At 50.7% G+C, this 14711-nt stretch overlaps 1 protein-coding gene across 1 annotated transcript in view; it reads right to left on the bottom strand.

Annotated features, from left to right (window-relative positions):
- The window catches only part of CARD10 (caspase recruitment domain family member 10), a 243474-nt gene that overhangs the window by 76283 nt on the left and 152480 nt on the right, over window positions 1-14711 (bottom strand). Inside the window, exons 6-7 of the mRNA XM_078684000.1 lie at window positions 9569-9721; window positions 3009-3134 (exon numbers count right to left, since the gene is read on the bottom strand). Coding sequence (XP_078540126.1) covers window positions 3009-3134; window positions 9569-9721 — 279 coding nt within the window. The remainder of the gene's footprint in view (window positions 1-3008; window positions 3135-9568; window positions 9722-14711) is intronic.

Raw genomic sequence — 14711 nt, forward strand, 5'->3', positions numbered from 1 at the left:
GTTATGTTCTGCTGTTTTGTTATGCTATGTTTTGTTATGCTATGATTTGTTATGCTATGTTTTGTTATGCTATGTTTTGTTATGCTATGTTTTGTTATGCTATGTTTTGTTATGCTATGTTTTGTTATGCTATGTTTTGTTGTGTTATGCTATGTTTTGTTGTTTTACTATGCTATGCTATGTTTTGTTTTGCTATCCTATGCTTTGCTATGTTTTGTTATGTTCTGCTGTTTTGTTCTGCTGTTTTGTCGTGTTATGTTATGCTATGCTATGTTTTGTTTTGTTTCACTATGCTATGTTTTGTTTTGCTATTCTTTGTTATGTTATGCTATGTTTTGTTTTGTTTCACGATGCTATGTTTTGTTTTGCTATTCTTTGTTATGCTATGGTTTGTTTTGTTATGCTATTCTATGTTTTGCTGTGTTATGCTATGTTTTGTTATGCTATGTTTTGTTATGCTATGATTTGTTATGCTATGTTTTGTTCTGCTATGTTTTGTTCTGCTATGTTATGCTATGTTTTGTTGTTTTACTATGATATGCTTTGTTTTGCTATGCTTTGTTTTGTTATGCTATGGTGTTTTGTTGTGTTTTGTTATGCTATGCTTTGTTGTGTTTTGCTATGCTATGTTTTGTTGTGTTTTGCTATCCTATGATTTGTTTTGTTATGCTGTGCTTTTGCTATCCTATGCTTTTGTTTGTTATGCTATGCTATGCTGGGTTTCGTTATGCTATGCTATGTTTTGTTATGCTATGCTGGTAAGGGTATGTGAGGGTGTGTGTGTGAGTGAGTGTGTGTGAGGGTGAGTGTGTGTGAGGGTGAGTGAGGGGGGTGAGGGTGTGTGAGGGTGAGAGGGTGAGGGGGTGAGAGGGTGAGGGGGTGTGAGGGTGAGGGGGCGTGAGGGTGAGGGGGTGTGAGGATGAGGGGTGTGAGGGTGTGAGGGTGTGTGAGGGTGTGTGAGGGTGAGTGAGGGTGTGTGAGGGTGAGTGAGGGTGTGTGAGGGTGAGTGAGGGTATGTGAGGGGTATGAGGGTGAGAGTGTGTGAGGGTGAGTGTGTGAGGGTGAGAGTGTGTGAGGGTGAGGGGGTGTGAGGGTGAGGGGTGTGAGGGTGAGGGGTGTGAGGGGGTGTGAGGGTGAGGCAGTGTGAGGGTGAGGGGGTGTGAGGGTGAGGGGTGAGTGAGGGTGAGGGGGTGTGAAGGTGAGGGGGTGTGAGGGTGTGAGGGGGTGTGAGGGTGAGAGGGTGTGTGAGGGTGAGAGGGTGAGTGAGGGTGTGTGAGGGTGTGTGAGGGTATGTGAGGGGGTGTGAGGGTGAGGGGGTGTGAGGGTGAGGAGGTGTGTGAGGGGTCAGGGGGTGTGAGGGCGAGTGAGGGCGTGAGGGTTAGTGAGGGTGAGTGTCTCCAATGCCTTCTTTGAAAATGTTCAGTGCTGCAAATAGAGCATGCCGCCCTAATTATCACAGCATGAGGCCCCAAAGTGATAATTATCACAGCATGCAGAGAGCCGCCCCACGCTGCTGGAGCACTCAACTGCACATTAATTATAGTTGAGTGCTCCAGCAGCCTGGGCCGGCTGTTGACATGCTGTGATAAGTGGGTCTCATGCTGTGATAATTGTTGCGGCACCTGAGGAAGTGGAGACTCCTGCTGGGATAATTGGTCTTGTGGCCCCTCAGGAAGTAGAGTTTCATGCTGGGATAATTGGTCTGGCAGCGCTTGCGGCGCCTGACGTCCAACAAACGTGCACAAGCTGCTCAACCTTGAAGCGCGTTCACAGACCTGGGTCGGCTCGTGCCCAGGTCTGTATCGGGCTCGTTCACAGCTGTTACTCCCCTGACAGGGAGGAAGGTGACTATAGTCTCGCTGGCGGGAGCGCTTCGCGCTCCAACGCCAGCTCGACCTAAAAAGGTAGCAAGTTAGAGAGGGAGAGGTGGAGTGAAGCGGTAACAAAGAAAGAAAGGGTAGGGAGAGACAGAAAGATAGAGAAGAGAGATGGATGAAAGAGGCAAAGCAACAGAGAGCGAGGGAGAGAGAAAGAGGAGGGAACTTGGAAGGATAAAACTTGGTTATAGATTCAGAGAGAGAATATTTTTGGGAGAGAAAGAGTGAGAAAGAGAAAGAGAGCGAGAGAGAGACAGAGACAGAGACAGAGAAATAAAAAGAGCCTGATCCCCAGTAACTAACTCTAAAGCGAACACTTTCACTTACCCCATGCTGTAATACTTCATAAAAAATACCCCTAACTCTAAGCACATTACATCCCCCAGCTCTGTCGCCTCACACTAAGCATCACCCTAACCCATCCCTTCACCCTCACCATACTCAATGACATCTTAACCCAAGACTCGCCCTAACATTAGCCTTTGCCCCTTCTGTAACTGTATCTGAGCACACTAACAGGTTAAAAGGCAGCTTTGGGGTGAAGGGGCAAGGCAAACTAACGTGGCATATTCGCTCTGGTAAACGCTGTTTACCAGAGGGAGTCCTGGGGCGGGAGGTCAGAGGAGTTAGGGAAGTGGGGTCGAGTCTGGTGACTGGGTAAAGACACTACCCTCCAATGCTATAAGGAGAGAGCTTTAGTGCCAGAGGAATACAGGCTGCTCCCTCCCCTGTGGGACAAAGGTTGCTCGGAGTCTGAGGACAGGACTGGGCAGTGCTGAGTTGAGAGGGGAAAACAGTCTCCTCCACTGTGGGACAGAAGTCGTTCAGGGTCTGAGGTCACAGAACAAGAGGGGCTCTTGGACGAGATGCAAAAGGACACCTCCTCTCTGCAGGCTTGAACTAGCTCTTGAGTGAACGTGATATTGTGGGGCAGTAAGGTCTGGGTGTCTAAAAGAGAGGGTGGACGTTTTACAGCTCCCTTTAATTTGGAAACAGGTGCGTAATTGAAAAGCGTAAATCCTGACTTGATATAAATGACCTAGCATAATTTCCAACCCGTAATGCGCACATAATGTACAGCATTCCCTCACTCTGAAGGTCGGTGTCGACTGTGTAAGTAGCAGTCCATACCTGGTCTCGCTCCTTCTCGACCTCTACCATCTGCGCCAGGACGGTGTTCATCCTCTGCTGGTACAGGCCACACTCCTTCTGCACCCCCTGCTGGCGGAGCTGCAGATCCTCCATGTCCCGGAGATACTGGGGTGGGGGCGACAAGAGCAGTCCCACACTGGTCATCTCATCGCCACCAGCTCTACACACCTCAAAGGAGCCTCACCCAGGCCTTGTCTCCAGGCTCACCCTGGTCATCTCATCACCACCAGCCCTACACCTCAAAGGAGCCTCACCCAGGCCTTGTCTCCAGGCTCACCCTGGTCATCTCTTCACCACCAGCTCTACACACCTCAAAGGAGCCTCACCATTGCCTTCTCATCAGGATCACCCTGGTTATCTCATCACAACCCGACCTACACACCTCAAAGGAGCCTCACCCACTCCTTGTCTCCAGGCTCACCCTGGTCATCTCATCACCACCAGACCTACACACCTCAAAGGAGCCTCACCCATGCCTTCTCATCAGGATCACCCTGGTTATCTCATCACCACCCGCCCTACACACCTCAAAGGAGCCTCACCCACGCCTTGTCTCCAGGCTCACTCTGGTCATCTCATCACCACCAGCCCTACACACCTCAAAGGAGCCTCACCCACACCTTGTCTCCAGGCTCACCCTGGGCATCTCATCACCATCAGCGCTACACACCTCAAAGGAGCCTCACCCACGCCTTGTCTCCTCTCCAGGCTCACTCTGGTCATCTCATCACCACCAGCCCTACACACCTCAAAGGAGCCTCACCCACGCCTTGTTTCCAGGCTCACCCTGGTCATCTCATCACCATCAGCGCTACACACCTCAAAGGAGCCTCACCCACGCCTTGTCTCCAGGCTCACCCTGGTCATCTCATCACCACCAGCCCTACACACCTCAAAGGAGCCTCACCCACGCCTTCTCACAAGGCTCACACAGGTCATCTCATCACCACCAGCCTTACACACATCAAAGGAGCCTCACCCACGCCTTGTCTCCAGGCTCACCCTGGTCATCTCATCATCACCAGCCCTACACACCTCAAAGGAGCCTCACCCACGCCTTCTCACAAGGCTCACACAGGTCATCTCATCACCACCAGACCTACATACCTCAAAGGAGCCTCACCCACACCTTGTCTCCATGCTCACCCTGGTCATCTCATCACCACCCACCCTATACACTTCAAAGGAGCCTCACCCACGCCTTGTCTCCAGGCTCACTCTGGTCATCTCATCACCACCAGCCCTACACACCTCAAAGGAGCCTCACCCACACCTTGTCTCCAGGCTCACCCTGGGCATCTCATCACCATCAGCGCTACACACCTCAAAGGAGCCTCACCCACGCCTTGTCTCCTCTCCAGGCTCACTCTGGTCATCTCATCACCACCAGCCCTACACACCTCAAAGGAGCCTCACCCACGCCTTGTTTCCAGGCTCACCCTGGTCATCTCATCACCATCAGCGCTACACACCTCAAAGGAGCCTCACCCACGCCTTGTCTCCAGGCTCACCCTGGTCATCTCATCACCACCAGCCCTACACACCTCAAAGGAGCCTCACCCACGCCTTCTCACAAGGCTCACACAGGTCATCTCATCACCACCAGCCTTACACACATCAAAGGAGCCTCACCCACGCCTTGTCTCCAGGCTCACCCTGGTCATCTCATCATCACCAGCCCTACACACCTCAAAGGAGCCTCACCCACGCCTTCTCACAAGGCTCACACAGGTCATCTCATCACCACCAGCCTTACACACATCAAAGGAGCCTCACCCAGGCATTGTTTCAAGGCTCACCCTGGTCATCTCATCACCACCAGCGCTACACACCTCAAAGGAGCCTCGCCCACGCCTTGTCTCCAGGCTTACCCTGGTCATCTCATCATCACCAGCCCTACACACCTCAAAGGAGCCTCACCCACGCCTTCTCACAAGGCTCACACAGGTCATCTCATCACCACCAGCCTTACACACATCAAAGGAGCCTCACCCACGCCTTCTCACTAGGATCACCCTGGCCATCTCATCACCACCCTCCCTACACACCTCAAAAGAGCCTCACACACGCCTTCTCACCAGGCTCACCCTGGTCATCTCATCACCACCCACCCTTCACACCTCAAAGGAGCCTCACCCACGCCATGTCTCCAGGCTCACCCTGGGCATCTCATCACCACCAGACCTACATACCTCAAAGGAGCCTCACCCACACCTTGTCTCCATGCTCACCCTGGGCATCTCATCACCACCAGCCCAACACACCTCAAAGGAGCCTCTCCCACGCCTTGTCTGCTCTCCAGGCTCACTCTGGTCATCTCACCACCAGCGCTACACACCTCGAAGGAGCCTCACCCACGCCTTGTCTCCAGGCTCACCCTGGTCATCTCATCACCACCAGCCCTACACACCTCAAAGGAGCCTCGCCCATGCCTTCTCACAAGGCTCACACAGGTCATCTCATCACCACCAGCCTTACACACATCAAAGGAGCTCACCTACGCCTTGTCCCCAGGCTCACCCTGGGCATCTCATCAAGACAGCCCTACACACCTCAAAGGAGCCTCACCCACACCTTGTCTCCAGGCTCACCCTGGGCATCTCATCACCACCAGCCCTACACACCTCAAAGGAGCCTCACCCATGCCTTGTCTCCTCTCCAGGCTCACTCTGGTCATCTCATCACCACCAGTCCTACACACCTCAAAGGAGCCTCACCCACGCCTTGTCTCCAGGCTCACCCTGATCATCTCATCACCACCAGCCCTACACACCTCAAAGGAGCCTCACCCACGCCTTCTCACAAGGCTCACACAGGTCATCTCATCACCACCAGCCTTACACACATCAAAGGAGCCTCACCTATGCCTTGTCCCCAGGCTCACCCTGGTCATCTTATCACCAACAGCCCTACACACCTCAAAGGAGCCTCACACACGCCTTGTCTCCAGGCTCAGCCTGGTCATCTCATCACCACCAGCCCTACACACCTCAAAGGAGCCTCACCCACGCCTTCTCACAAGGCTCACCCTGGGCATCTCATCACCACCAGACCTACATACCTCAAAGGAGCCTCACCCACACCTTGTCTCCAGGCTCACCCTGGGCATCTCATCACCACCAGCCCTACACACCTCAAAGGAGCCTCACCCACGCCTTGTCTCCTCTCCAGGCTCACTCTGGTCATCTCATCACCACCAGTCCTACACACCTCAAAGGAGCTTCACCCACGCCTTGTTTCCAGGCTCACCCTGGTCATCTCATCACCACCAGCGCTACACACCTCAAAGGAGCCTCACCCACGCCTTGTCTCCAGGCTCACCCTGGTCATCTCATCACCACCAGCCCTACATACCTCAAAGGAGCCTCACCCACGCCTTCTCACAAGGCTCACACAGGTCATCTCATCACCACCTGCCTTACACACATCAAAGGAGCCTCACCTACGCCTTGTCCCCAGGCTCACCCTGGTCATCTAATCACCAACAGACCTACACACCTCAAAGGAGCCTCACCCACACCTTGTCTCCAGGCTCACCCTGGGCATCTCATCACCACCAGCTCTACACACCTCAAAGGAGCCTCACCCACGCCTTGTCTCCTCTCCAGGCTTACTCTGGTCATCTCATCACCACCAGCGCTACACACCTCAAAGGAGCCTCACCCACGCCTTCTCACAAGGCTCACACAGGTCATCTCATCACCACCAGCCTTACACACATCAAAGGAGCCTCACCCACACCTTGTCTCCAGGCTCACCCTGGTCATCTCATCACCACCCGCCCTACACGACTCAAAGGAGCCTCAACCAAGCCTTGTCTCCAGGCTCACTCTGGTCATCTCATCACCACCAGCCCCACACACCTCAAAAGAGCCTCACCCAGGCATTGTTTCAAGGCTCACCCTGGGCATCTCATCACCACAGCCCTACACACCTCAAAGGAGCCTCACCCACACCTTGTCTCCAGGGTCACCCTGGGCTTCTCATCACCACCAGCCCTACACACCTCAAAGGAGCCTTACACACGCCTTGTCTCCTCTCCAGGCTCACTCTGGTCATCTCATCACCACCAGCCCTACACACCTCAAAGGAGCCTCACCCACGCCTTGTCTCCAGGCTCACCCTGGTCATCTCATCACCACCAGCCCTACACACCTCAAAGGAGCCTCACCCACGCCTTCTCACAAGGCTCACCCTGGGCATCTCATCACCACCAGCCCTACACACCTCAAAGGAGCCTCACCCACGCCTTGTCTCCTCTCCAGGCTCACTCTGGTCATCTCATCACCACCAGTCCTACACACCACAAAGGAGCCTCACCCACGCCTTGTTTCCAGGCTCACCCTGGTCATCTCATCACCACCAGCGCTACACACCTCAAAGGAGCCTCACCCACGCCTTGTCTCCAGGCTCACCCTGGTCATCTCATCACCACCAGCTCTACATACCTCAAAGGAGCCTCACCCACGCCTTCTCACAAGGCTCACACAGGTCATCTCATCACCACCAGCCTTACACACATCAAAGGAGCCTCACCTACGCCTTGTCCCCAGGCTCACCCTGGTCATCTAATCACCAACAGACCTACACACCTCAAAGGAGCCTCACCCACACCTTGTCTCCAGGCTCACCCTGGGCATCTCATCACCACCAGCTCTACACACCTCAAAGGAGCCTCACCCACGCCTTGTCTCCTCTCCAGGCTTACTCTGGTCATCTCATCACCACCAGCCCTACACACCTCAAAGGAGCCTCACCCACGCCTTGTTTCCAGGCTCACCCTGGTCATCTCATCACCACCAGCGCTACACACCTCAAAGGAGCCTCACCCACGCCTTCTCACAAGGCTCACACAGGTCATCTCATCACCACCATCCCTACACACTTCAAAGGAGCCTCACCCACGCCTTCTCACAAGGTTCACACAGGTCATCTCATCACCACCATCCCTACACACTTCAAAGGTGTCTCACCCACGCCATCTCACCAGGCTCACCCTGGGCATCTCAACGCAGGCAAAGTAAACAGCGGAGAAACAAAGTGGTCCTCATCTCCAATACCACTAATTTCACACACTTCAACTCACAACTCTCACTCATTCCCCAAATCACCACATTTCTGGACACTAATCCAGACACGTCCGTTGAGCGCACTCAGTAGCGTAGCAAGAATGCCAAGGGCCATGGTGCAAGCAAAGAAAATGGCCCTTTCACTAGTGCTGGGGTAGTACATAATACAGCAGCTAATGGGGGGTCCGGGTGCCACTGCACCTCCTGCATCATTGGTAGCATCGCCCCTGGTGCCACTCTTTCTCACAGGCAATACTGGAGGTATTCCCCAGTGCTAGTCGTACCTTTCAGTGGGGGCTTGCTCATTCCTTGTCATGTTTCATTCTTCAGTTGAGTCTCTCCCATTCCCCTCCCACGGCTTCATACATTTTGACTGGGTCTCTCATTACTCAGTCTGTTCATCAGGCACTTCAATGGCGTCTTGCTTGTTGCACACCATTGGCCTCATACGTGTCATTGAGATCACACCCATTCCCGCACCGCGACGGTGAACATTACAAAGAATAGTGGCCACTGGAATTATGCATTTCTTCAGCCACAAGGGTTTTTCTACCTAAATACGAATTTGCAGCTTTTGCCACACAATTCAAGCTCTGTTGCATTAATGACAGATATACTTTTAATTTTTTTTAGCAAGAATCATGTTTTGCTTCTTACTTAAACAGGCCCAAAGCCACTAGACTGTTTAACTTAGCTATTCACCTTCCAGCTGTTCACTGGTGTATTCATCTAAAGGAGTGCCAATAATACCCAAACGGTGATATCATTCTTCTAAATAGAGTTAACACTCCCAATTGGTGAACTGGGAAAGGCCATTAGCCCGCAACAAGAAAAAAACAATTCTGCTTATTTCAATGTACTTCAAACTGTTTGATAAGAATAATACCTTATTTTTCATTTTCATATTTTGCGACAGTAGTCCTACAAATGCATGTTTACATAACAGACACTCGCCTCGAAGCAGAAATTACTTCTCAAGGGTTTCAGAGTTTCGAAGGATCACAAATATGATGCATCTATTTTTAAAGTCTGATATCTTCAATCTAAAATTACCTCCTAGTGAGATATATATATAGCAAATAAATATGAATGTAAAAAGCCGGTCTGCAAGTCTATTTATTAATGGGAAAATGTGGAAAGAATAAAAGAGGCACTTCTTTTATTACAAGAAGCAGGCACTTGTTCTCTTTTGAGAGCAACATTGTACATGTGTTACATAAGCTAGTTTACTCTGTAAGACAGAAAGGGCGGTGTTACTAAAGTGCGGTTCCATGTCTTCCTTGCAAGACAAAGCTAGCCTTGCTTACAGCATAATTTGCTTTTCTTGCAGCATAATTTAGAAAACGCTGCAGGTCCTCCCGTGCCATGTAACTCCAGTGGCCTTGCATATGACCCTTGCAATGTTTTCAGGGTTCTGCATGAATACCCAGGTAATCCATCAGTGGAGCAAAGGATTCTGGGAGAACTCACCTTGTCACGCTGTTGTTCTGCTGTATGCAGCTCGCACTGCAGCTGTTGCATCTTAATGCTCTGCTCCTGCTGCTCTTCCAGGGCATCCTTCCTGTCTTGCTCCAGAATCTCTAACAATATCTTCCCGGCTTCAAGGACATTGGGCTCCCCAGACTAAGAACAAGACCAAGAGCACGATTTTGAAAGGTAGAATCAATGTGGATATAACAGATAAAAGGCAACCTGGGGACAGCTTCTGTCTCATAAGTGAATGCCTAGACTATCCCATCACGACATGGTGGTTCAAGGACAAACATGGCAGACTGGAGTACCCCAAAGAGGTACCACGGTTACCAGATACAAGGCAGTCTCATCCAGGGAGATATTCCTTGTGACTTGCACCCACCTGACCAGACCTACCTTACCCATAAGCTATACATAGCAAATAATCCACTTCCACCCTGCTTTAATAAAGTAGAATATGTCTGTCTGACACTGCAAAAGCTGTGCACCTTCACACACACACTCCCAAGAGTTAAAACTGGTTATAGGGTCCCCCATTACTCGTTATTAAACAAAGCCTGCACATCTTGTAACGACCAATGATGCTAAAGTCTTATGTCAACTATTATAAAGCACTATAAGGCACAGCCGTGGTGTTTTTTATTTAGAGTTTAGAGTTTGGTGAGTAAACCTTGATGGATATTCCATCCGCCGTATTACAAGTGCCAGAGGCTATATTGCCATCTGCCAAACTCTAAATCAAGCCCTTGGTCTACAATGGTAAAGGCAACCACAGGAGAACCCCATGTTACCTTGGGAAGAAAGTTTCAGGGTTCACCATACGTCATTCTGAGCAAGGGAGTTGAAGATCTATTAGTAGATGTACAATCTATCACAACACCAGTTCTTGAGACTTTTACAAGTATACAATAACCCCCGGATGCCTCTCCAATGCAGTTTCAGAATTGAAACAAGCATTGGCATAGCCAATAGCTCTCGCCTTTGGGACCTTTGGGTTTAGCCATGCAGCACATACATCCTCAGGAGGAAGGACACTGGAAAAAAACATGCAAATATGCTAAAAAAAACATACTTAGACATTTCTTCTCGCAAAGACCAATAGACCAGCAGCCAAGAACACTAACTTACCACCTAATATGCAGGGACTTTGTGCGATCATAGCTCGCTGCATGCTCAAAACTAACACCCTGCACTGCTAGTGTGCTAGAGAGGCTTCAATTGTAGCAGTGAGTCACACAGTTCTGGAGACTACGAACAGGCTCCCGCTTCACCATAACCAGAGGCAGTGAAGCATCACCCCACTGCTTTTTTTGCAATGAAAGACAGCTAAAATAAAATGATAATAACTTGTGTTATTATCATTTTATTTTATTTTATTTCCACCCACAGCTTTGCGTGAGGAGGGCGGGGGCAGGGGAGATGTGGTTGCATCCTCCTGAAGTGCGCAATGACTGCTTGGACGGCATACTCGGGCTGCCAAAAACAGTCATGCGCACTTCGCATGTTCTTCATGCAGGCTGCATCGCAGCCTACGTGGAGAACATGCCCAGGCTCCAGTCAGCGTCTCAGCGCTGAAAAAGGGTATCAGACCCATCGCAATGCTGCTTTGGCAGCGTTGTGATTGGCTGACTGGGAGCCTGGGTGTGCTTCCTGTGTCCGACTCTGACCGAGGGAGGACTACGGAGGAGAGATGGGCTAGGAAGCGGCGAAAAGGTATGTTTTTAATTACATTTTTTCTTAGCCGCTTCCTCTTCATCCTGACCCCCTCTCCATCATCCTCCCTCCTACCTCACACGTCCCCCCCCTCACGCCCCCGGCCCCCCTATCCCCGATCGGTGCCGGCCACACCTGATCAGATGGCTGATGATCATCCGCAACCCAGCTCCGGACAACACAAACACATGTGAAGACGCATCTGAAGTACCCGCAGTAATGTGATGCTGAAGACACAGCAGCCTGTCCTGCGGTGCAGCCCAGGAGCAAGCCATGGGCTAGCCTAGCTGAGGGCTGTCCCGTGGGCAACTAGTGGGAAGGGGTCATCTTAGAAGCCACAATCACCAGCACATTAATGAGTGGAGTCAGAGAGCTGTGCGGCAGGCCAACCCATACACCTGAGGGCCCGGGCCATCACTGAAAGTAGGGTTGAGCCAGGGTGGGGCTGCAGATGAAAACAATCGGATGCTTTGACCCCCCCCCCCCCCCACAATGCCCTTCAAAGACGCTGTGTTATTACCAGATTAAACAGCAATGACTGGGACGAGCCAGTTTGCCTACATGCTTTGATTGCTCCTAATGCTATTCCACAATAAAAAAGTACAGGCATACCCAAGTAAGAAAAGCCAAAAGGGCCCTCTCCGGCATCGGTATGGTTTCCAAAACCACTACAAGCAGATACTAGATCTTGCCTTGACCCTGCAAATCAATGTACTTCAGATTACAATGCATTAAACAGATGACATGGAAAATACCCTCAGACTGAAGCATAAATACAATCATGAACACCAGGTCACTGGTGACAGGCTGATCTAACCCAAGAAAGGCATGGTAGATTACTAGAGACAGATTGCTCCAATCCAAAAGAGATACACCTCTTCACCAGAGAACCACTAAAGAGATAGACCTGTCAGTGGGGACAGATAGGACCGATCCAAAGGAGATAAATACAAGTCACAAATGCAAATTAAATAAACATGTTGAAAAAGTAAAGAAGTTTCTCTACCTTCTCCCTCTATCGCAGCAGAAAACAGTGATACAAGGGCCTGACAGGTAGACTGCCTGTCTCAATAGTCGGCGGTCTGTCATAGTGCCAAGACGCCTTCGGGCATTCGCGCGCTTTACAAATGTATAAATCAAATCAAATCAAATCAATCAATCAAATTCACTCTATTAGAGCCTTCCAGCCTTACTTCTAAAGAGACTACGCACAGCTGGTCCAAAACGCTGCTGCACGGTTTCTGCTGAAACTCTCTAGGCGGGCCCACATCCTCCCCTTCCTGGAAGAACTTCACTGGCTTCCGATGAAGGAACGGGTGAGGGTCGAAGGTTTAGTTTTGACACACAGAGCTTTTTATCAATCTGGTGCTCAATACCTGTCTAAAAGAATCACCCATTACCATCCGCCCAGATCACTCTGGGCCCGATCCGATGTAGGTAAAATAGATTTACCGATTTTTAATTACCGAATCATACCGATTCGGTAATTAAAAATCGGTAAATCTAAGGGGTTGAGATGTAGGAACATCCAGATGTTCCTGCTACCGAATCGGTAAAAATCTGTATTTACCGATTCGGTAAATACCGACCGATAATAGCCCATTCATTCCTATGGGCTTTGAAGCCCATAGGAATGAATGGGGCATTACCGGTCGGTATTTACAGAATCGGTAAATACAGATTTTGACAAGGGTGCAGGGGGTGTCACTTTGACACCCTCTAGCACCCCCAAAAAAGATTCGGGGGCCATGTGGCAGGCATACATGCCCTAAGGGCAGGTCTGCCTGTCATATGGCACAGGTGTGCATGCACACATGTGCATGCACACCTGAATCGGTATTTTACCATCAAATATATTTGATGGTAAAATACAGAATCGGTAAGGGTTGTGGGACTCAGAAGAGTCCCACCTACATATCAAAAATACCGAATAGGTATAAATACCGATTCGGTATTTTACAGATTCGGTAAATTTACCGATCGGTAAATTTACCGAATCTGTAAAATTCTGGGCCCTACATACCAAATCTGATTTTCCGGTCGGTAACGGCCAAAAATACCGATTTTCGGCCGTTACCGACCGACCTACATCTGGCCCTCTGTTCCTCCAATTTTTTGTTGGTGGTGGTTCCAAAATTCAGGAGGTAAAACTGGGGTGGTAGATCTTATTCCTACCTTGCAGCTAGGGACTGGAACGCCCTACCGCTGCAACTCCAGGCCACAGTGGATATTCAGGCCGCTCTTTGGACCCGCATATTGGTCCCAGTCCAGTTAGGTTCAGCACCGGGACACTCATTGAGTATCGGTTAGGCATTACAAGTCCCATAGATAGATAAATAGATTGATTTGGGTGAAGTCCCTTCTTTTTGTTCGGATTTGAACTTTTTCTAAGGAGCACTGTTATATACAAGAGACAGGTAAAAGTATTATACATATTTGGAAGTCCTAAAAGTAACAATATTGTTTGCTACCTGCATGAATTGTTCCTTGTAGATATGCTTTCATCAGAATGCAAATAAAAACAATACAAAACGTAGAATGGAAGACTCAATAAACGTTGTTAAATAAAAATAAATATATGTTTTTGCAGTGGCTACTCCCAAAGGGGGCTCGAGAGCCGGCACCATAACCAGCGCCGTGCCCCCTCTGGACAAACTAGTGGGGGCGGCGTTTGGCGCGAAATGGACAAAGGGCCAAAAGAAGCCCACCTCCCCTTCCCCCCACAGCGGCTGCCAGAGGAGCGCCAGCACCCCCTGCCAATAGGGGGGCAGAGTGGGATACAAACCCCCCAATGGAAAGGGGGCCTCCCTGGAGGCGAAGGCGAGTCAGGGGGCATATAACCACTGCTCCCCCAGGCAACCTCCTATCTTCACGGAGCGGGTGGAGCAGCAACAACGGCGTAGCCCAATCTTGTCAATCTTGTAAGAGCCCAATCTTGTACCTGGGATGATCCAGCAATGAAGAATACAGGAGGCGAAGCTCTGGCCGTGCTGCATCAAGGAAGAATACGTCCAGGTAGCCTGGTGCTCCCCGAGGGAGGCTGAGTCGGACGCCGGAATCCAGCGCGGAGAACTCCTGAAGCGGGGGAGCACAAGCAAGCACAAGTGGCGTGGAAGCAGGACCAGGCCCCCAAAAGAGCACACGCATGTCAGGCACCTACGGCCTGACCAGCGGTGCCATGGAAGAGTAAGCGGGGCCAGGCCATAGGGGGCGGTATGTCAGAAGACCAAGGAAGTGGCAACGAAAGGTGGGCCACAATCGGTGGACCTGGGGCGGGGAAGCTGAGAACCATCGACCAGCCGAGGGCGAGGACCTTAGCGGGGAGTGGCGGGCCTTTCGGCCCCCAAAGGAGCACACGCATGTCCGGCGCCTGCAGCCGGAACGGCGTGCCATAGACGAAGGATTAGTGGGAAGTTGCCCTGCCATC

Source organism: Lissotriton helveticus, chromosome 1_1 (genome assembly GCF_964261635.1).
Source record: "Lissotriton helveticus chromosome 1_1, aLisHel1.1, whole genome shotgun sequence".
Lineage (NCBI taxonomy): Eukaryota > Metazoa > Chordata > Amphibia > Caudata > Salamandridae > Lissotriton > Lissotriton helveticus.